The sequence below is a fragment of the Chrysochloris asiatica genome, unplaced genomic scaffold (assembly GCF_000296735.1).
Source record: "Chrysochloris asiatica unplaced genomic scaffold, ChrAsi1.0 scaffold00016, whole genome shotgun sequence".
Taxonomy (NCBI): Eukaryota; Metazoa; Chordata; class Mammalia; order Afrosoricida; family Chrysochloridae; genus Chrysochloris; species Chrysochloris asiatica.
This window is the reverse complement of record NW_006408534.1, coordinates 8682494-8706977: the sequence shown is the minus strand read 5'-3', so window position 1 is coordinate 8706977 and position 24484 is coordinate 8682494. Positions and strand designations below refer to the sequence as shown.

Here is a 24484-nt window from a genome sequence, read left to right as displayed (position 1 = left end):
GTTTAGGCTATGAGCCCAGGTGATTGAGAAAGCATAAATCAGGCAATTGTTCGGGTATTGTCACTCTCTATTTTTAAGCTGCCTCCTACTAATGGAGATATTACCTGATTATCTTGATGATAAAAGAATTAACTCATTGAATCGCCACCTAATCATGGGGATGGCAGCTCTTCTTCTTCGCCAGTTTCCAGAACATTGTTTAATTTTCACAACTTGAGAGGGTTGGCGTGTGTCTTTTGTTTCTTTGTGTATGCTTTGTTTTATCTTCAAAGACTTCTGGCTACCTGATTTGTACTTAAACGGAGCTGCCATGTGTGAGTGTGTAGTGTATGATGAGAGAGAGAGAACCTCATTTTTCTGTTGTCTCCTCCTGCACCCGCCTTTGCTTCTTGTGGAGATCACCAAGCCAAACTCAGTTTAAACTGTCACTCAAGCTCCCAAATCTGAGCTCTTAGAAGAGCCCACCTAATTCAAGCCCTCCCTAGAGGGATGAAGAATTAAATGGGGTGAATGATGGGTTACAGGGTTCCCTTCCATGGAGGACAGCAGCAGGGAATGAGTAGGAATAGTCATGCGTCTGTCTCCCTGGCACTAACCCCAGACCTGTTTTAAATAACGCATCTAAATGTTAATGCACACTTAAGACAACAGTGCAGCTCATACTCTTCCCAAATTGATTCATTTTGCAGTGAGTCTGATGCAATTTACTCTGTATAAAAATGTCTCTGGCAATTAGGAGAACAAAGGGGCAAAGCTGGAGGTACAACAGGGATGACAAACAAGGCAAGATGGCATGGAAGTCGGGCCAGAATTAAATTTCTTTTTGAATGAGACATTTTGGGGAATGTAAATAGCAAACAGGAAAGGCCTTTATGCTTGCAAGAGACACTTGAATCCCCATCAGAAAGAAAAGAAGCAAATAGTCTTAAGAAATGGTTTTGATGACCTGCTCCAAAGGTCTTCCAGGCTCCTAATGGTGTCTACTTTAGGAGTTTAGGACTCAAAGAGCAAGATATAGCTAGTAAAAAATGAGTGAGCTAAGTTTAGCTGTATCAGTGGGTGTAGGTGTCCATATCACTTAAGAATGGTGGCAGCCATTTGATGATAAGATCACATCTGATCATCCAGTTCTGTAAAATATGCTGTAGAATAAACTGAACTTATTTAACATGGGAAAAAAGTTAATAAGAAACATAGACACTTTCCTCAAAGGGAAGAAAAATTGCTAGTAGGACAAATTTGGCTTGTTCTGCATGACTCCATTGAATAGTTACAATCACTGATTGTTTCTTTGAAGTAAATTACTAGGCCTTTCTTCCAAGGTCCTCTGGGTGGATTCAAACATCCAACCTTCTTGCTAGCAGCCAAGTGCATTAATTGTTTGCATTATCCAGGGACTCCTGGGGTGGGAGTTATTGTTGTTAAGTGCCATTGAGTAGGTTCCAACTCATAGTGACCCTGGAACAGCTGGTAGTTTTGAACCACCAACCTTTAGATCTGTAGTCCAGTGCTTATTATTTTATTTCCACTTGAACTCTGGATCTGGATCACACCATGAAATTTTTCAGATCACATTCCACATGAATCTGTTCCTATCCGCAACCCAAGCCTTAGACAACAGCCTTGAGTTAGAAAAAGTGGCAAAGTATTAACTAAGAAAGTTGATGGAAAAGTGATGATTTTTAGAAATGGAAATCATTGGGGTCCAGGGAGGTTGACACAATGAGTGCTAAGAGGCTCCCCAGGGAAGTGATCAGGTCACTAGGAGGAGGTCTGGAGTTCTGCACACAGGGGTCACTCTGAGGTCTGCAGCCAAATATGTACTAGAATAATAATTAGAATTTCATACGGTCAGGAAGGGATGTTCCTCCCAGGAGAGAAAAGCAAAATAATAGAGGGAATACTTAAGGAACAGGACTAGAGAATGCAATTGAAATTCTTCCTTAGCATGCCTGAAAAGAGAAAAAAAATGAAACAGGAGTAAGTGTGGTTAAGTGGTATGGAAAGATAAGCACACTACGGAGAGGGAGAAATGGGAAGGAAATGCCAAGCCGAAGTCATGCGTGGCAGACTGGGAGAAACAGTCACGTGGGAATGTGAGATTGGAAAGGGAGACACTGAAAGGGGCAAAGATCATATATAAAAAGTTCCCAAATAGTGAAAACAGTGTGTTTGGGTGTTAACTGAAAGGTTATAGGCTCAAGTCCACCCAGTGGCACCTTAGAAGAAAGGTCTGGCTGTCTACTTCTGAAAAAACCAGCCATTGAAAACAATATGAAGCACTGTATTCTGACTTATACAGTGAAGTAACCAGGAGTAGCACTCAATGTTATAGCAGCTGGTTTCTTATCCACAAATTACTCAGAAAATCTGTGAAGCTAAAAGAGGTACAGAGAGGTCAATCAAAGAAGGATTAGAATTACCTTGTTTCCAAGGCTAATTTATGCCATCATTTGTTTAGTAGTGGGTTACATGTTGGGCTGCTAAGCACAAGATCAGCAGTCTGAATCCACAGGAGAAGGCAGATTGTGAGTCAGCATCAACTTGCTGGTAGTGGGTTTTATTGGCAGTGGGTTTAAAGCTACAAATGGAGGTGGAACAGGCTGAGGATGGTCATTACATCTGGTAGAATAGAGAGGAGTCATTACAGGAGTCAGAGATGGAATTTTGGCCAGGAGATGTCCAGATGCTTTAAAAAAAACAAACAAACTGTGTATCAAGTTGACCAGCTTCTGATCTAATTAACAACATGGGGATTTCTCCATTTAATAAACATTTACTGAACATTTTCTGCGAGTCAAACCCTATGTGAGTCACCAGCAAAGTAAAGGTAAATAATGCCCATTTGTAATCTTAGGGAGCCTAATTGTTGTTATTGTTAAGTGCCCTTGAGTTGGTTCTGACTCACAGTGACCCTGTCTAGGGTTTCCAAGTGATGGCTAATAGATTTGAACCACTATGAATGGCTGGATGTTAACAGTCCAGTACTTATGCTACAATGTCACACCAGGTGTCCTAATGGGTGAGAAAGGTGTGTAAAGGAAGAAATGTGGCCCATTGCTGTGAGGCTCTAACAGAGACAAGGAACTGAACATGCAACAAAAGTGAACTCAAAAGGAGGTGTATGCCAGGTCTCAGGGAAGACTTCATGGAAGAGGAGCTGAAAGATTTGTACTTGAAGGAGGAGAAGGAAGATATTCAGGACAGGCGATCTTGAATTAGCTTGCTTCAAGTGGGACAACTTTGAGAAGTTTGGTTTGAATGAAGTATAAGCCTCTCAAGGAGGCTCGAAAAGACAGGAATGCCATGCTTAGGTGCACCGACTTGATTCTGAGTTTACTAGAGTTCATCGCCAAAGGATATGAGGCAGACGATTAATAGCCTGCAATACTTATCTGCCAGTTCTTTCACTAAGGTCTTGATTTGCTCATTTGGATTTTCCTATGGCCCAGGAAGAGCCACTGGAGTTATCACTCCTGCTCTGAACAGCATTTTCACTCAAGGACTTCAAGGAACATTCCACAGAATTCACAGAACAATGTTTTGCTTCTCCTGTGGCTTCTCCCATATATTCCTTTAGGTGAAATGAATGTTTGAGTCAAGAAGTGGGAAGAAGCACAGGACACAGCTCTCTTCTTCTCCAATCCCAAATCCATTGCTGTTGAGTCCATTCCAACTCATGGTGAGCTCATGTGCTACAGAGCAGAAAGCTCTAGAGGGCTTTCTTGGCTATAGTCTTTACTACAAAGTTGACCACTAGAAGAAGATTGCTAGACCTTCCTTCTGTGGTGACACTTGATGGGTTCAAACTTCCCACCTTATGTTTAGTTGTTGCTGTTGTTGTTAAATGCTATCGAGTCAGTTCCAATTCATACCAATCCTGTATAGAGTTTCTGATCTGGTACAGGATGGGAAACATCTGACCCACAGACCGCATAATGCCCATGAAATCATTTGGTCTGACCTTGCCAACGCTGAAGTTCCAACCATCACATTGGTGGTGGTGGTGTGTCCTGGAGTGGGTTCCGACTCAAAGCAACCCTGCATAGGGTTTCCAAGGCTGTTAATCTTTATGGAAGCAGAAAGCTTACCTTTCTCCCTTGGAATGAATGGCAGTTTCAAATTATTGACCTTGAGATTAGCATCCTGACTCATAATCATTATGCTACCAGAGCTGGGGTGAGTTAATTAAATGTTTGACTGAATATGTTGTTGCTGTGAAGTGCCATCGAGTTGGTTCCAACTCAGTGACCCTGTATAGGGTTTCTGAGGAGTAGCTGGGGAATTTGAACCACCAGCCTTGAAGTTCAAACCCAACCTTGTGGTCCCGTGCATTAGCTCATAGCGCTACACCAGGACTCACTCCAAATATAGCAGACTAATTTTTAAGTTTATCATTTTGTATGCCCCATGAATGATGTTATAAATTTTGGCAGAAAAAAGGTCCCCACCCCTGGATTAGCAGATGAGTGCAAACTGTTTGCCCCATCTAGGGATGCTGCTCTCTCCTAAGATTCCCATTAATTGCCAATCATTTTTGTTACGTTGTCCATTAGGGTGGAGGAAGGTTCAGATCCTCAGGTGACCTGGTGTCTTTGGGCGACTGTTCTCAAGAAGAAATATCCCCAGCCCCCTTTCAGTGGTAACTGTCATGTCTTGAGCTTAGCCTGCTCTCAGTTAAACAGTGTTGACCTCTTTAATAACCTCCCCTTTCTCACCACTACCACAAGACTTATCAACTGGCAGAGGGAAAGCTATCAGTATTTGAAAGCAGTGGGAACACTCATTCTCTGGGCTTAGTGATGTAAGAAGGAGCCCTGGTGGTGTTGTAGGATAAGCATTGGACTGCTAACCACAAGGTTGGTAGTGCAAACTCACCATTGAGAAAGTTGAAGCTATCCAGTCTTGTAAAGATTTACAGCCTCAGAAACCCTATACAGTGTCTCTATGAGTCAGGGTCAACTCAGTGGCAGTAGTAATGGAATGGGTGATGTAAGATTCTCTTAGGAATTGACATCACACCAAATCCATATGCAGATTTCATAAAGCCTTTTAAATTTGAAATCCCATGGTTGATACAACTCTTAACTAAGACTCTGCGCCATAAGAGTATGTATTTATTTTATAAAAGCAAAGAATTTAGCTAGACATGTGAGTGCAGGACTATGAATAAAACAAAACAAAGGGAGAAAAGATATTGTAAAAGCTGACCAGGTAATCAGAAACAAGGGAGCTTACTTTGAGACTTGGTGAAAATGCTAGGCAGAGTTGGGCTTTAATAGGGTGGGTCACAATGTTCTTTACTCGTGTGCCATCAGCACCGACGCCTAGACTTCTTCCATCACAACTAATAAAGAGAGCACTTCTGTCACCTGAGACTGCCTTGTCACCACCGACTGATGTGGTTTCTGAAGGTGGGGGAAATTAATTCGGATGGAGCTTTAGTATACAGGAAGCTGGGTTAACATTCCCTGGAGGGAATTATACAACCTTCTGTAGTGCCAGGCTTCACATTTCCTGGTCCCAACCTCAGGATGGTCTGCTCCCAAAATGTTCTTCTTTATGATGTAAGACCTTAGAAAGTTGCCTCAGTTTTTCTTTTTGATGAGGAATATTGTTATGCAGCAGGGCATTCATTGAAATAAATATTATTGAATAATAATAAATAATTGATTCTTAATTATCTGTTGGTGATAGGGAGGCTCACAGGGTCCTAGTGATGAGCACGAGCTATACAGCTAGACTCCCTGGGTTCAAATCTCTGCTACTTCTTATTGACTGTGTGACCCTGGGCAAGTCACTGAGATTTCACTGAGCCTGGGCTTCTTCATTATAGCATGGAGGTAACCGTGCCTTCCTTGCCAAGTGTGAGTGCTACACTAAGTGGGTGGTACATGTAAAATGTTTAGAATGATGTCTGATACCACAGAGTATCCCTTTTTTTGCCTTGTTCTATAAACAAAGGGGAATGCAGAAAGGGAGTATATTTCTACTTAGGCTGCCAGTATCCTGGCTCACCCCTAGCCAATGGTTTCATTCTTTTTCTTTCTGCTATGTGTCAGCATTTACGAGTCAATTCAGGTTCCTGTCCTTGACTGATGGGGAGAGCACAAAGCATGTGTGTGGTGGGGACACAGGCCAGTAACTGGATTGTTACAAGGCCACATGATCAGTGCAACTCAGGGAGCTCAAAAAGGAAGAGTGGGTAAGTGCTGAAGAATAAAGGTATCTGTGATGGAAACATGGTAAATTAAGGGCACTCCCTGAGAATTAATCCACTCTTGCTGTAGAAAGGGGAGCTCTGGTAGCGTAGTGGTTACGAGTTGGGCTGCTAACCTCAAGGTTAGCAGTTTGATACTACCAGCAGTTCCTCGGGAGAACATATGAGTCTTTCTGCTACCGTAAAGATTTATGGCCTCAGAAACCCTATATGGGGTCGCTATGGGTCGGAACCGACTCGATGGCATTTAACAACAATAGTAGAGAATTGGACGTTGAGCCAATAGTAACCACAAAATGTGAGATTGTATTTTCCTCCTCTACAAATAGCCTAAACTTTGAGATCCAATGGGTCCTGGTGGTGAAACGGTGAAGTTTTGGCTACTAAGCAAAGATGGACAGTTTGAAATGATCTTGTGTCTCTGTGGGATAAAGCCTTGGCAATATTCTCCTATAAAGATTGTTGTTGTTGTTCGGTGCCATCAAGTTGGTCAGATGTATCTTTGAGTGGAACGACTTAATGTACAACAGAAAGAAACACTGCCTGGTCCTACGCCATCCTCACAATTGCTGCTACTCCCATTGTTGTGCCATTGGGGGAGTCATCTCATTGGGGGTCTCCCTCTTTTACAATGTCCCTCCCCTTTAACAACATGATGTACTTCTCCAGGAACTCATCCTTCCTGACAACATGTTCAAAGTATGGCTTCTAAAGAACATTCTGGTTGTACTTCTTCCAACACAGGTTTGTTCTTCTGGCAGTCCATGGTACCTTTAATATTCTCCAAAAGTATAATTCAGATCCATCAATATTCCATGGTCTTTCTTACTCATTGTCCAACTTTTACATGCATATGAGACTATTGACAATAACATGGCTTGGGTCAGGCATACTTTAGTCCTTAAAATGCTGTCTTTGCTTTTCAACACTTTAAAGAAGTCTTATGCAGCAGATTTGCCTAATGCAATCTGTTGTTTGATTTATTGACTGATGCTTCCATAAGTGTCAATTGTGGATCCAAGCAAAATGAAGTCTTTGACAACTTCAATCTTTTCTTCATTTATCAAGATGCTATTTATTGGTTCAGTGGTGAGGATTTTATAGGTGCAACACATATGGCCTTTGATTTTCATCAGTAAGTACTTTAAGTCCTCTTTGTTTTCAGCAAACAATATTATATCATCTGCATATCACAGGTTGTTACTGAGTCTCCTTCCAATCCTGATGCCATGTTCCTTTTCATATAATCTAGTTTCTCGGATTATTTCCTCTGCATATAGATTGAATAAGTATGGGGAAAGAATACAACCCTGACACACACCTTTCCTGATTTTAAAGCATTCAGTGTTCCCTTGTTCCTTTGAACAACTGTTTCTTGGTCTATGTACAAGTTTCTCATAGGCATAATTTAGTGTTTTGGAATATTCATTCTCCAAAATGTTGTCCATAGCTTGTCATGAACAAGCTTGTAATGATCCACACAGTAAAGACTACAGCCTAGAAAATCCTATGGGGGAAGAAAGAAGAGGAAAAAAGTGTAATCCACTACAATTTGATGAACTTGACCTATACTTATGGATGTAGTAGCTTGAGGGAGAGAATGAATCTTTACAGCAAGGATCATCCCCCGCACTCCCGTGCACATGGTTGACAGGGATGGATAGACATTGGCTACCCAAAAGGGGGGGAGGGAGAGCTACAAAGGTATAAAGTGACTGGTTTACAAGCTTTCAAGAGAGAGCTTAGTTTCAGAGGGCATGGAGAAGGTAGAATCTCCACTGAGTGGTTTTAAACCTGTCTGGATGGGGCTGGAGAAAGGAGATGGGGATAAGACTCTTGTGGTTAAATAGTGAAAAATTGGTATAAGCACTGATTGAGATTGTTGCAAATGTCAAGGTAGATGTTTTGTAAAAAAAGGAGGGGAGTAGTTGATATTGCAGTCCAGGGGCGGAGGACCCTGGGACCATCAAGGGAGAAGAGCAGAGTGTGGGACTCTATCCAGAGAAGTGGGGACACCAGAGATGGAGGCAGAGATGATGATGAGGAGAGATGGAGTGGCGTGGGACTCTAGACTCAAGGAGGGAGAGGTGCTGTGTGCTGGTGGGGATGGGAGGGGAGGAGCAGGCTTGCAGGGTATGTATGCTCTTTGGTTGTTTGAATGGTTATATATTCCTGAGTGCTTCAGTGTACAGAAAAACAAACAAACAAACAACAAAACAAAGGAAATGGAAGCAAATGTTGTGTGATGATGCATGGAGGGATTGTGGTCATTGTAATAAAAGTAAATATGATACGATGAATGTAAAGCTGGTGTTCTCCCATGTAAACTATCACTCAATTCACAATAAAAACTTTAATAAAAAGAAAATCCTATGAGGAAGTTCTCGTCTGTCACACAGTGCTGCTATGATTTGAAATAGATTCAACAGCAACTAACAATAATTGCAGTTCTGCACTGCATGCGGGTCAGGGTTTTTTTTTTGTTTTTGTTTTGTTTTTTTTTAAAGTCCTGGTGTGGTTCTGTGGGTTAATGCACTGGACTACAAAATCAGTTTAAACTGCAATGTTGGCTGTTCAAGCTCACCAGCTGCTTCTTGGAAACCCTATACAGGGTCACTATTGGTTGGAACTGACTTGATGGCACTTAACAACAACAACAAATATATTTTGTTGTTAGGTACCATTGAGTCAATTATGACCCATAGTGATCCTGTATAGGGTTTCCAAGGAGTGACTGGTGAGCATGAACCACCAACATTGCATTTAAACAATTTTGCAGTCTGGCACATTAACCCATTAAGCCACACCAGGATTCCATGACAAATATAAACATATGTATATATATGTATATGTGTGTGTGTGTGTGTGTGTGTGTGTGTAAACAGTACATCATGCCATTGGTATTTGTTCAAGGGAATAACAGTTAATAATTATAAATAAATAATAATTTATTCTTAGCAATCACTTGGTAATAGAGAGGCCTGTAGGGTCATAATCAGAAGCGTGGACTGTGGAGCTAGAAACAGCATTTGTAAAGACACTCCTGGGAAGGAGGATGCTCCCAGAGAGAAGGAGAAAATGAGAAAGTGCTTGGATTCAGGACACGGTCTTTGGAGCCTGGCATCCAGAAGAAAAGGTTGGGTAACCCAGAAATTACACTCTTCTGTTTGGAGACACCCTTTGTGGTATGCTGGTAGTGGGTTTTGTTGCCACAGAGGTATGGGTGGCATAAATACATTGAAAGTGTGAGCACTCAGACACTGGATAAGGACAAGGTGGCTAAGTGACCAACACACAGATCATAGAGCCACCCTCATCGTACTATTTCACTGTACTTTGCACACTACTATCTCTACACAGGGTGTTTTCCTTTCATTTTCCATCTGACACACACCCATGCTCCCTTCAGAGCAGGCTGGAGCTCTCGTCCCCAATGGTCCCTTGCATGGTAGTTACCACAGACTCCAGCATGCACCCCTCCATACCTTGTGCACAGCACACACTATATAGCTCTTTGCCCTCAACACCACAATTGTCCCTTTGTATGAACCTCTTTGTGAGCCCCTGGAAGGCCAATTGAGTCAACAGGGTCCAGGTAGGATGAGTAAATGTTTGTCGACAGAATAGATGAATGAATGAATAAGTGAATTCCTTGACACCAGTAGTCTATTGCCTAAATATTCCCACTGATGGTTAATTTCTCTCTCCCTAAGCGGAATGGCAGAGTCCTAGTGTGGCACTGTGGGTTAATGTGCCAGACTGCAAAGCTGTTTGAAATGCAAGGTCAGGGGTTCAAGCTCACCAGCTGCTCCTCAGAAACCTTATACAGGGTTGCTATGGGTGGGAACCAACTTGATGGCACTTAACAACAACATGGGGAATGGTGAGGCTCAGTAAACACTTCTGAGATGACAAGTGATTGTTTCTATGCATGTTGACTTCTCTTTGTATACAACATATATTTTTCATTATGGGATTTGCCAAGATGCCATTCTGACAAGCCGGGGGTGGGGTGTTTTACAGGTATTCACAATTCTCTTATCTCCCAGTGTTCAATCCATCAAATATCTAGGGCAGAGTGGGAAAACGAAAGCAACCAACTCAAAAAAGCCCCACTACAAACCTTCAGCTGTCAAGTCTTGAAGGTCAAAACTGGCAGAGGCTGATGGTCTTTTCATTTATTTTTCCTGACGCCCGTCAATGGAAGCAATCGTGAGTAAAAGTTGTACCTGTCAGGAAAGGAATTGTCCTTTGTACTTAGTGGCAACCTTCACAGTTGAGGTACACTTTGACAACTACTTCCTGCGGCCCAGGGAGGATTATACATCTATCCCTGGGCATGGGCAAAACATTTTACCTTTTCATCATACACTCTTCTGTGATCTTGTACTAGGCTTTAAGTTTTAGATTCAGAGTTTATGCTTAAGAAGAGTCACAGCACAGAACTGCCTTAAATCAATCTGGTATTCACTCTTCCAACATTAAAGACCTACTATGTGCCAAGCACCATGCCATGAACTGCAGAGAACAAAAAGCACTAACTGAGGTCTCTACTTTCAAAGCTTACAGTTCAGTATTGTTTTTGTTAGGTGCCATAAAATCGATACTGACCCTGTGCACAACAGAATGAAACACTGCCTAGTCCTGTGCCATCCTCATAATTGTTGTCATGTTTGAACCCATGTCTGGCGCCACTGTGCCAATCCATCTCATTTTGGGGGGGTGAGTGGGAAATGGTCTTCCTATTTTATGCTGACCCTCCACTTTACCAAACATGATGTCCTTCTTCAGGGACTGGTTCCTCCTGATAACGTGTCCAAAGTATTAGAGATGAAGGCTCACCTTCCTGACTTTTAAGGAATAATTTCCTGGACTTCTTCCAACACAGACCTGTTTGTTCTTCTGGGAGTCCATGGTACCTTCAATATTCTCCTCCAACACCAGAAATCAAATGCATCAATTCTTTTAAGGTCTTTCTTATTCATTGATCAACTTTCATAAGCAAATGAGGCTATTGAAAACACAATGGCTTGGGCCAGGCACCTGTTAGTCATCAAACTGATATCTTTGATCTTGAGCACTTTAAAGAGTTTTTGTGCAGTAGTTTTGCCTGATGCAGTATGTCATTTGCACGAATATTGACAATGGCTCCACAATTCAGTATTACATGATCATAAGTATTGGATGAGTCTCTTTTAAGAAGAGTTTTTCCTCATTGGATAAGAACAGGCCCCAGAGAAAATGCAGAAAAGAATTTTAAATTCCCGTGGAATCTAGAGGTTCTGAACACCAAAACTCTTGCCCTGAGATAATCTTTAAACTTTAAGCCAAAAATACCCTCTGAAATCTTCTTAAAACCAAGCAATAGTTTAGCTTATCTAGTAAAGAATGTCTGCCTTGAGCATTGTGCTCTTTTAAGATCTCTCTATATGGGATCAAATTGGCAACAACAACTCTAAAGATCAGATAGAAACTTAAGAAGCAGTGAGTTTAGGTTAATGAAAGAGGGACAATTCAGAAAAGGAAATGTGAAAATGGCTGCATTGTTCGTAGTATGTAATTTATGTCACTAAGCTGAACATGTAGAAATTGTTGAAATTAGTGTCTATTCTCAACAATAGCAAAAATAAAATAAATTATATATATACAATAATAATATGCAAAAACAAGGTCCCAGATTCTTCAGAACCTGTCCTGATGCCAGAGTTCAACTTCAAGGCCCTTCTCTTGAAGGAATAGCATGAGCATTTAAAAAAAGGCACAAGATGAAGGGAACATCGAAGATCTGTATTCCCTTACAAACTTGCAAGATGACTTTGGATAAGTCACTGAAACTGAGATTCAGTTTACTCATATTTAAAATGAGGGTGATGATATGGATGACCTAAAATTGGACTGAAGATAAAGTTTGTTGGTGGATGCTGACACACCCAGCAAACTGAACACACACTCTACAGATATCTGATGATACATTAAGTGCCTGTAAGAGAATGAATAAGAGTGTCTTGGCTTAGCTGTTGATCTGGAACATAGATGAGACTCAAGCCATAACATTCTGAAGCACAAAGAGAATGGAAGAATGAATGGATCAGGGCAGATAAAAGGGTGGGTAGGCAGATGGGTGAGTGGGTACGTGGATAGATGGGTGGGTGGATGGTTAAATGGATGGATGTGTGGATGATTGAAATGAAAACTCCTTTTGCTTCTTAAAGGTCTGGCTTCTCTCAGTTCACTCTGTATTCTTCTTAACTCCCTGTGACTTTAAAAGCTGCAGTCCATTTGGAGAGTGTTATACAACAGAACGAAACACTGTCCGGTACTGTGGCATCCTCACAATTGTTGTTATGCTTGAACCCACTTCTGCTGCAGCTGTGCAAATCTATCTCATTGTTGGGGAGAGTGGGGGGTGTCTTCCTATTTTATGCTGACCCTTCACTTTACCAAGAGCAAAAAGCAGATGAGCTGTGGGGATCTCTACTAGTGGGCATAATCACACATATAGCTTGGACACACTCAGCTGCCCCAGCATGGGGTTTCACACAGAGGTTGGACGGCCTTGGTACTAGACTATCTACCTTGTCCATGTAGTCTGAGTGGGAGAAAAATGACACTATCTTGGTGTGACCCTGTGGGATAAAGGACAACAAGGTCGGTTTCAACCACAAGGTTGGTGGTTCAGACTCACCAGGTGCTCCTTGGAAACCCTATACAGGGATGCTATGCGGCGGAACCAACTCGACGGCACTTAACAACAACTACATCCTGCACCACTTCTCCAAAGTTTCATGTTTACTTTTATCTTTAGTATTTAGGTTATGGCTATACAAAGTTATTAGCTAATGTGATCAACCAATTCAGACTAAGGTGTTCACTATGATTCTCAATTTGTGATGCTTGTCACAGTCCCCACGGACTTTTCTCAAAAGGTACATGCTCATGCATGTATATATTCATGGTTATGAATCATACTGCTAAACCCCAAGGTCGGCAGTTCGAAACTATCAGCCATTCCAAGGGAGAAAGATGAGGCTTTCTGCTCCCGTAAAGATTTACAGCCTCAGAAACCCTGTACAGGGTCGCTATGGGTTGGAATCGACTCCATGGTACTTATCAGCAACTCAAAGGGACGACGAATATGGTAAATCCAGGTACTTTGGCACAGATATATTGGATCTGGTCCTTTGGAATCTGGCTTAGACATCACTGGTGGTCACTCTGAGAATGAGGGGATGTCAAGTCCCAAAGCTGGGCTCTGCTGATGCTCACTCTTCATACCCTGTGCAGCCTGGAGTGAGGCCAGGCCTAGCCAGTTAGAGTCTGTGTGTTAACAGCTTTGTATGTTATGTAACAGCAAACCCATGAGGTCGGACAACTGCTGCCATTTTTCAGAAAACAAAGTTGAGGCTCATAGAAATTCAGTGACTTGCCCAAGCTCACAAGGTGTGTGTATAATGTCCTAATTCTCAGGGTCACCCTGTGCTTAGAGAAACGGAAGTTGTGATTGCGCCTGTGCCAAGGTACCTGGGAAACATGCCCCTGACAAGCCTGGGTTGTGAGTAGTAAAAGTTTAAAAAATTATCTTGAAAGCCTTTGAATGGCACTCTCTTTTTAGTGTAAATCATCCACACATTAAAGCCCTTATGGTATATTTATTAGTGTGTTATTCAGACCAAGAGGGGAAAGAGAGAAACCGACACTCTGAATGACTTTGAAAGTGAGAAAAAGCTGAGCCTGAAATTAAATCATTGTGACACCGCTACTCGAGGGCATCCATTTCAATAAATGATCACCTTTTTTATTCCTGATCCCATTTATCATGCATGTAGGATGCCAGGAGAACTCTGGCTGTGGATACTGAATGCCACTGGCCTCTGAGTTCTCCACACTGGCCAGGCTCGCCTCATTGCCCTGGGCCTACCAAAGTTAAAACCCCTTCACAGCCTAGGAAAAGCTCTCAGATCTCTTTTCAGAAACAAATGCCTGGTGGCATCCTTCTACAGGTGCCCTGTTGCAGACTGTGTAAGCTTGGTCAGAGGTTCGAGGCCCTATAGGCCCGAGTGTAACAAATGAGGACACTGGCAGTCAATAGCAAATTGTTTTTCATCTTAGTGTTCAGTTATATTTATTAATTGCAGACAAGAAGCCCTTGATATACACAGACAAATGTAATATTTTCCTAAAAGCCCAGACTATAAAAGTTGCAAGGTCAAGCCTTTCTCCAAAGGATTAACTAAAAACATCTTAGCTACTTCACAGTTCTTTGTTCTACAGACAAAAAAGCCATCCTCCCTGAATCTCTCCCAAGTGTTAGCTATTCAGCCAAGTTCCTGAAAACCTGGCTCAGGAAGCCAAAGCAGCGGGACTCCGCCCAAGCTTTTGTCCTTACCTCTTACCTTTCCCCAACTGAGCTCAGGGGCTATAGATATGTAAATTGAGCCTGAGACACCAAGTTGCTGGCCTGGGATTCGAACCAGCGAAGTACGATGTAAAGTTACCTGAATGTCTGGAAAATTACTGATGTTAGCTGTACCTTGCCTAAGTCCCTCCCAGCTTGGTGTGAAGCTCCTCCCCTAAATAAAAGGAAGGCGCAGAACGAATCCAGGTGCATTATGACTGGCAAGGCATGCATTAAAGCATGCAGGAGGCACAGTCCAGACTTGCAACCATATTGCCTGTTTAGCTAAGATGTTTACTATGCAGGATATTACGGCCTTCGTGGCTGAGATGTTTGCAATGCAGGATCTGCCTGATGCCAGTCCAGCATTCACTCTGGTTTCGTAGTGTCTCTTTGTCTCTCTGTCTCTTTCTGTGTGTTCTTGCTATATCTTTACCACCGCCAGGTATCTCCTCCTCGTGAACCGAACCTCTATGTCGAGGCCAGTCCCTGACAGTGCCCCACCCTGAGACATCCATGGCTTAGTATGTTGGAATTTGCTCATCCAGGCTCTTTACAATGAATGCAATACAGAGCCCTGTGTTGTAGTGGTCAGTATGGGTACCCTCCTCTAAGGCATTGGTGGTTCAGTTATAGAATTTTGGTCTTCCATGTAGGAGACCCAGGTTCGATTCCCAGTCAATGCACTTAAGGTGCAGCTACCACACATCTATCAGTGGGGACTTGGGTGTTGCTATAATGCTGAACATGTTTCTGTGGTGCTTCCAGACTAAGACACACTAGGAATAAAGGCCTGGTAATCTACTTCTTCAAATCAACTCATGAAAACTCAGGCATCACAATGGGTCTATCTATAAGTGGTCATAGCGATGGTTCAGGACTGGGTATTGTTTCTTTCCATTGTACATGGGATTGCCATGAATCAGGAGGTGACTCAAAGGCACATAACACAACGGGTACTCTCCTGTTTACTAGTCTGTGAGAGTCCAAAGATGGTGGGAACAGGCTAGGAAGAAGAATCATTTCCTATGATCTCATTCCGGGATGGCATCCAGAGGTAGGAGTTGCTGATGTTGGGGGATGGGACCGGGGTATGAAAAGAGAGCAGGCAAAATTCTCTGTAGAAGCTGTGGGTGGCCCGTAACTGTGCTGTAAACCAGTGCTGACAACAGGACTGACACCATAGCTCCTGAAACCCACAAATCAATATCTCCTCTTAGTAAATGACTCTGGCACTTCTCCTGTTAGAATTGTTACTGGTTTTAAAGCTAGGATCTTTGGTAAGAACTGATGGGCCTAAACAAACCTGGCAGTCATGGTGACCCTGGAGGAAGGCTGTAGATATTAATCTGAGGGTGGTGAGGTTGGAGGGTTTTCCTAATGCAGTGCTCAGCTGGAGAGAGAAGTAAGCGTGGGGAGACTTGGCTCAGGAGTGCTAAGACAGAGACGGGCTTTGCACAAGTGTGCAGTTTGACTGTGTTCAGACCAGATCACATCATACCTCTGGCCTCTGTGGCTCCACCAAGAGGTTGATGGGAGGGGATTGAACTCAAGCTTCTTCTGGGTCTAGATGCTGAGTTCCCAGGGAAAGGAGAGATTTTGAGCTGAGGAGAATTGTATTTTTCTGCCACCTTCTGGAATGAACCTTGTTTGTGTTGTGAAGTGCCCCTGACAGCTTATCTTGGCTCAAGTCTGAGTATTACCAAATCCTTTAGACATAAAACATCTTTTCAAGTATTAGTAATTCAAATGACGAGCAACTTCTATCCCCTCAGGGCCTGATTCTTCCCTCACACACTGTGTAGCTCTGGTCACACATAATAAAGTCTCCAGACACTGCAGCTGCAGGAGAGAGCTGTGTACCCAGAGGAAGAAGGCCAGGTGATGAGAAAGGGACCCAGGGAATCTCTCGAAAGCTGCCTAAGGCCAAACACCACAGACCTCAAGCTTGTGTACAGTGCCTAGTAGGGCACTGCCTTCACACAGCCCACTGCTGCTGCTTTGGGTTTTCTAAAGTGTTGTTTTCTTTCAGTAGACTGGCAGTGTGGGGCAGTGGGGAATTTCTAGGCAGACCAGAAGCTGGACTGTCTGCCGACTGTGTCAGCCAGTGCTCTTATTTTACTATCAGTGGACCTCAACTGAAAGACATCTGTGGCAGCTACTATATTTCACTCCGTCTTTCTTACTGGACTGGACATTCCCTAAAAGCAGTGACCATATTGTCTTTCTTTAGTGGTGTATTTTCAGCACCTGAAAATGAGCCAGTAAAAACCCTATGGATCATGAGAGAGCACTGTCTGATAAGAGTGCTGGAGAATCAGCCCCCTAGATTGGAAGACACTCAAAAAACACAGTGACCACTCAAGATGGACTTGAGTCTAGCAACCATTGTGAGGATGCAGCAGGACTGGGCAGAGTGTACTGCTATTATTATACATGGGGATGCCAAGAGTCAGAGCCACTGGACTGCAACTAACAACTTTAGTCAGAGACACTTCATCTGCATTTGTTGAAGGAATGAATGAACTGAACAGGATCTAGCATTTATTACTTATCTACTGAAGGAGACCTGATGGTGCTGTGCGTTAAGCATTTGACTGCTAACCTCAAGGACAGAGGTTGAAACCCACTAGTCACTCCACTGGAGCAAGATGAGGCTGTATGTTCCCAGAAAGATTCATGGTTTTGGAAACCCCGAGGAGTTTTTTTCATAGTGCCCTAATAAGGTTGCGATGAGTCAGGATTGACTTGATGGCAGTGCAAACTACCATGGTCCAGGCACACTGTGAGTCATTTCCCTTGTGTCATTGTACAACTCAACATATTAAATAGTTATTATCATATTCTTTCAACTCTTGGGAACTCTATGACCTCTAATTTCTAGTTAAGATGTCCAAAGTCTGTTCACATCTGCAGTCAGCCAGGGAGAGGCTCTTTGGCTGACCTGAATTCTCTGCTACCTTGCCAGTGGCCATTTTGGCTGGATGATGAGCTGGCCAGACACTCAACTGTGTGTCCCCTGGGAAGCCACTGGCAAGGCCAAGCAAGCTCGGCAGACGTCGCTGCTCACGCTTTGAGATTCATTAGGGCTTACATGCTCTGCTGTGATCTTGGTGACGAGGAGGGGAGCAGCTGCTCTGATTCCCCTGCCTCCCAGCACTCCCAAACAAGCTTTTGGCTGCTCCGTTGACATGTGTGCCAGCAGGCACTGCACACTCATGACTCAGTGGTTTTCAGGGGACTTGGTGGTGTCTGCTTTGTCATTCCTTAGCCCACTCCTCTGACTCAGGCTCTCCCCAGCCATCTTTGTGATTACAACTTCCTCTCTTGTTACTACAAACATCGAGTGCTATTTTCCTAATCGCAGTCCCTAAACCACCAGCTTGGTTGGGTCTTGAGAAGAAGCCAGCCCCATTTATAATCATCACAGTCATCGCTACCAGGATGTCCTCAGAGCCCCACACTGCTGAAATCATTGCAGACATGAAAGGGAGTGAGCATTTGGAAAGTCAGTCTGCTGAGGATCTCAAAACCAAGGGGTTCTTGAGATGAGCATGACCTCATAATAACAGAGCAGATGAGCTTCAGTCCTTTGTGATCCCAAACTCTGAGCCAAGCAAAGCCATTTTGGATGTTAAATCGTGACCTACCACATTTGCGCCATGCTCAGAGTGTGCAAACCTTTCACACCATTTATTGTTCTGACTCTCACAACAACACTGGGCACTGTAGACACCATCACCCCCACTTTGCAGATAGGGAAACTGAGGCTTTTTGAGAGGACTAGGATTTGCCTGAAATCATAGAGCTCATTCTTGGTGGAGGGACTGGTCTTATATATTCATAGCATAGAGTGGAATTACCCCATAGGGTTTCTAGGAGATCTGGTAGCATAGTGGTTATGAATCGGGCTGCGAACCACAAGGGCAGCAGTTCGAAACTACCAGCTGCTCCAAGGGAGAAAGATGAGGCTTTCTGCTCCCGTAAAGAATTACAGTCTCAGAAACCCTGTTCAGGGTTGCTATGGGTCAGAACCGACTCGACGGCACTTAACAACAACATCTTTCTGGAAGCAGATTGCCATGTCTTTCTTCTACTGAGCAGCTGGTGGGTTTGAGCCACTGACTTTTTTATTAGCAGTTGAGCACTTACCCACTGAGTCACCAGGGCTCCTCTCTATGGTCCTAACAAACAGACAGTACTCAAGAAATGGCGTTCATTGAACTGATGATTGAAAAATGATGTACAACTCAAGTTCAGGGCTCCCAATTCCCAGTACAATGATCTTTCTGTGGCACAACCAGCCTACTTGAGCTCTTGTAAGCCACAGAAAAAAATAGGCTAGCTAGTCAGTGCCTGACCTTGGGCAAGGCATATGACCTCACTGAATTTCCTCTTCTGCAAAATGCAAGATAATAACAGCGCTGCTTCATTGTGTTGTTAGTAGTAAGGAAATGTACGTACAGGGAGCCTAGGACAGCCACAAAAGCTTATTAAATGTTGTTGAGTGCTGTTGAGTCAATTATGACTCATAGCAATCCTGAGGTTAGCAGCCCGATTTGTAACCACTACACTACCAGGAGTCCTGATATTAAATGTTAATGGTATCTTTTATGACTAAAGGTAGGGTTTACAATCTGAGAACCAAGGACAGTGATTGGCACAAAAGAGCCAAAGACTCAAAACATTTGCCTCCCAAACTGAGGAGTCCTGGTGTGGTGCTCTGCTTCAATGAACTGGGTGGGCCACAAGGTTGGTATGTACTGCAAGGTCGGTGGTTAAAATTCACCAGCTACTCCTCGGAAACTCTACACAGGGTTGCTATAGTCAGAACAGACTGGATGTCACTTAACAACAACAACTTAAACTGAAACTTCTCATGTGACTCAGCAAGTCTGAAGGGGTGAACTAGAAAAATTTCAAGGTTCTTTACCAGTTCTAAAGTACTCCATTTAATTCAGTGGTTCTCAGTGGGAGTGATTTTGACCCCATGGGGACATTGAGCAATGTTGGGTGACATTTTTGGCTGTCCCATCTAAGGTGGCTAAGTATAGACAAGCATGCTAGTTAGGATTATGCAAAGCACAGGTCACAGCATCCTCCCTGCCCCCCAGCAAAGAATTACCAGTCCAGGCGCTGAAATTGCAAAACCCAGATCCAATGCTACAGAAATACCCATAACTCTTGGATTTCTTGGGCAAGTGCCTGCTGTCCTACCGCTTGCTGAGATGGAGAGAGAGCAGAGGTCTTCCAGGCAGGAGAGCAATCTATTGATTGTCCCTTTTGCTGTCATTGTCCACCCTTGCCACATTGATCTTGTTGGAGGAGGGGACAGGCTGGCCTTGGCATTTTTCAATCTAGCAGTGAAATCTCTCCTGCTCTGTCAGGGCTTCAGGAGAACACCTCTGTGCCCAAGATGCACGGAGCCTGGGTTTGTGGGTTCAGGTCCCACTCCAAGCAAAGCTGCATGTTGCTGGATTTGCCTCAGCACCTCTGGCTCCCTTTCTCCTGCCTCAAGTCAGTTCTTCAGAGGACAGGCCAATTCCTCTGGTGATGGAGGAATTGTACCCTTGGAGGACAATTGGCCAGAGGTGTGCCCATGACTCTCATAGTCACACAGCCTAGCTGCCCACTCCATGAGGGCCTCAGTGTCCTAGTTTTTCTCACATGAGGATCAAGGCTGTTCTTGGCTCACTTGTCTTGAGACTCTAAAGGACCAAGATCACTTTTTTTTTGGCATGGAAGTTTCCTTTACCTTCTATGTTCTTTTTTCCAACCCTACCTTTTCCCCCTGAGTTCTTGCTATGAATTTCCTGGAAAGGGAGAGAACTGCCATCCAATTTGGACCACATTGCTACTTAATTCTTATCTCTGTCTCAGTTTTCTGATCTGTTAGAAGCTCACTTGATAATTGTGAGCACAGGGAAATAAAGGGGAAACATCTTGCAAACCATGCATGGCTACTCACAGGGAAGTGGACACTGGCCCTCAGGAGAGTGGGAATCTCTCTGACACTCTCCCTTTCACTCTTTGGAGAGTTTCAGCCTGAGCTTTAGGGAGACCCCACACTGTACTTCCTGGCACCACCATGGATGCCTGAAGGCTCAGCAAACAAGATCAACACTCTCTGCATCTGCCAGGCTTGCTGGACAGGAGGGAATGTTGAAAATATATGTCAGAATCAATAAACTCACATATCTGGGCAAAGCCAACACCAGTCCTGCCCATGCTTGGCAGCTGTACCAACTAGGCTTCTCATGGGAAAAGGAAGCTGTGCTGGAAGGATGTTGACCCCAAAGGACTGTTCACCCCAAATTGTGGGCAACCCAAAGATCTGACATTGCTGATTTTTGGTAAACACAGCAAGGTGAGCAGAGCAAGAGGCACTTGGCAGTCAGGCCCTCTCAGTCATTTCAGAGAGGCATTTCAGATGGAAGGTGATACAGATGAACGAAGGTCTGGGGGAAGCATCCTACTGATGCCAAGATTTCATTCCTTCTGGGATTGCAGTAGCTTGTAGTTAGTTTAAGTACAACTAAAGATAGATACAAGATGGGCTGGCACAGTGGCAGCAGCAATGGGCTTAAACTTAAGAACAATTGTGAGGATGACATAGGACTGGGCAGTGTTTCCTTATGTAGTAAATAAGGATGCTATGAGTTGGAACCAACTCAACAGCATCTAACAGCAACAAGAAGACAAATGGATCAGCAGGAAGAAATGTAGAGACAACGGCCAAGATATTACTGAAAGGCCCATACCTCAGCTTATCAAAGGCATGAAGGATGGGTCGCAGTCATTATTCAGGTAGGACCTCTCTGAAAGGTTATTTTTCTTACAAAAAAACTAGAACTGTAAGCTCTTTGTCCTATAAACATGCCACAGAGAAGGATCCCTCACCCTTGTCTATTACAGCTATCAGATCTGGTTGTCCTTAAAATTGATTCATGGGACCATACTGACACTTATGGAAGAGTAGGCACAAAGATTCCCTGCCTCAAATTTCCAATGTCACTACTCCTAGAGGTCTTATGGATCACTGAGTAAGCAAGTGACTCCAGAAAGCTAAAGGATTTCACTGATGTGGATATTGGTGTGTCTTCTGTGTTGTGTAAACCTAGGACCAACTTCTCTTCCAACAGCTACTAAATTGACACTGAGGTGGTATCCACTGATGAATTCTGCTTTTGAGTCCACGGTCCTATACAAGCTGCTCAAGTAGACACAAAGGGTTGTCCTTTCCCTTCCTGCCCAAATTCTGCTGGTAAAATCCAGTTTCCTACATATTACATTTCTGCCTTTAACATCCCCCTTGGCTGTTTCCTTTTTGGATCCACCTGGTCTTTAACACCCATTTATTAAATGTCCACTCACAGCTGGTCCTCTGCCCTCTGGAAAAACCGTGGTAAGAGAGACCCACAGATCAATGCCTGAGACATGACCCAGGGAATACCAGCAGTAATAGCTCAAGCTGGACCCAACCATTACAAAATCATTGTGAGTTTTAAGAAGACATCTCAGGTTCTGGAAATTTGCAGCTCAAAGTCAAATAATCTTTTATAAAATTGAGCTGGGGCCTAGGGAAGACTTACCCATGCTTTCCCAGACTGGGCACCAGGAGGATCTCTCGTCCAGCTTCGTTGTGGGGCAGCAGCTGGGCCACGTATCTCCCAGAGGGCTGCAGGTGCCTGTGCACAGAGACAGCCAGCGTGCAGTGCTCACTGCTGCTCCGCATCCACGGGCTGAGGATGGTGTGCTTGGAGTTTGCTGAGGTGTTGAGCAGAAGGAAGGAGCCTAGAGAGAGACAGGGAAAGTGAATCTGAATTTATGTCCAGACAGGAGGGCCAGTAGCAGTTTGTGGTAGGATTCAGAGACCCTAATATTACAGTTAGGGCTGCCTAAAGATAAATTGTCTCCCATTCTGTGCACAAACCTAACTCACTATTCCTGTTCTTACCTTTTCTTGGTAAAAAGCATAACTTAAGGCAGAAGGGTGGAGACTCGGGACATGGGCTTCATAATGAGGCATACCTTGGTTTTAACCTTGCTTGGTTCCACTGTCTTTGTGTCCCTGAATTTCTGGTACATCATCTATAAAATGGGAATATAATTCTCTCTTTCAAAGTGTGCTGGTGAAGATTGTAGGAGATAATGCATGAGAGCACTTCACAAAGTTTTTGGCAGAGGGGAAGCACCCTATAAATCAACAGTTGTTTGATGATACTGACAGTCTTCTCTATTAAAGTAGAGATGATACCGCATAGATTATTTACCAGCCAATAACTACAACTGACAAAGTCCCATGGGAAACATGGGAAGAATAGGAAGGATGACCTAAACCCCAAAGAGTGACCAGAGTCATAAACTCAAATTAGGCACTAAGATATTCCTATAGCTTTGCCTCCTGGTCTAGGAAATAGACAGAAGAGAGCCAATCCCTCCGTAAATGTGTTCCGTGGAGTTGGCGCATCAGTGCTGTTTTGTAAACATTGTTGTTGTTGTTAAGTACCATCGAGTTGGTTCTGACTCATAGTGATATTATATAGAGTTTCCAAGAAACAACTGGTGGGTTTGAATCACCAATCATTTAACAGGATTAAGCATACATGTAATATGTCTATTGTTCTTCTGCGTTGTCACGATGGTGCTGACCATAGAGGCCCCATGTACTACAGAATGTAACATTGGGAGATCTTGTGTCAGCCTCACAATTGTTGCTATGTTTAAACCCATTATTGCGGCTACTATGTTACTCTATCTCATTGAGAATCTTCCTCTTTTTTTGCTGACCTTCTACTTTAACCAACATGAAGCCCATCTCCAGGGACAGGTTCCTCCTGATGGCATGCAAAATGTATGTGAGAACAAGTCTCGCTCTCCTCCCTTCTAAGGAGCATTCTTGCTGTACTTCTTCCAAGACAGATGTATTTAATCTTCTGGAAGTTCACGGTATATTCAATATTGTTCACTGACACAATAATTCAGAGGCATCAACTCTTCTTCAATTTTCCTTATTCATTATCTAGCATGTGAGGCAATTGAAAATACCATGACTTCTTTCAGGAACACTTTGACCTGTTTGCTTTTTAACACTTTAAAGAGATCTTTTGCAGCAGATTTTTCCAGTGAAGTATTTTGTTTTATTTCTGGACTGCTGCTTCCTTCCCTGGGCAATGATTATGGATCCAAATAAAATGAATCCTTAACAAATTCTGTATTTTCTGCATGTATAATGGCATTGCTTATTGGGTCATTGTGAGTATTTCTTTTTACTTTACAATGAGTCATAATCCATACTGAAGGCTTTATCCTTAGTATCATAGTGGTCTTTATCATTAGTAAGTGCTTTAGCATTAGTAAGCACTTCAAGTCCTTTTCACTTGATGCAAGCAAAGTTTGATCATCTGCATATGTCAGGTTGTTAATGTGTCTTCTTTCAATCCTGATGCTGCATTCTTCTTCATTTTCAATTGTATGCTCAGCATACATATTGAATAAATATGGTGAAAAGATACAACCATGATACATACTTTGTTCTATTCAAATGACTGCTTCTTGGTCTTTGTACAGGTTCCACATGAAGATAATTAAATGCTCTGAAATTCCCATTCTTCACAATATTATCCATAATTTGTTATAATCTACACAGTTGAATACCTTTGCATAGTCATTAAAACACAGGTAAAGATTTTCTGGCATTCTCTGCTTTCAGCCAAGATCTATTTAATATCAGCAATGATATCCCACATTTCACATCCTCCTCTGAATCTGGCTTGAATTTCTAGCAGTTCCCCATTGATACACTATTATATCTGTTTAAAAATTATCTTCATCCAAATATTACTTGAGAATGATATACTAATGATACT

At 43.1% G+C, this 24484-nt stretch overlaps 1 protein-coding gene across 1 annotated transcript in view; it reads right to left on the bottom strand.

Annotated features, from left to right (window-relative positions):
* ALK (anaplastic lymphoma receptor tyrosine kinase) overlaps nucleotides 1-24484 on the bottom strand; it is a 1400642-nt gene that overhangs the window by 677158 nt on the left and 699000 nt on the right. Inside the window, exon 4 of the mRNA XM_006835167.1 lies at nucleotides 22208-22409. Within this exon, the coding sequence (XP_006835230.1) occupies nucleotides 22208-22409 (202 nt within the window). The remainder of the gene's footprint in view (nucleotides 1-22207; nucleotides 22410-24484) is intronic.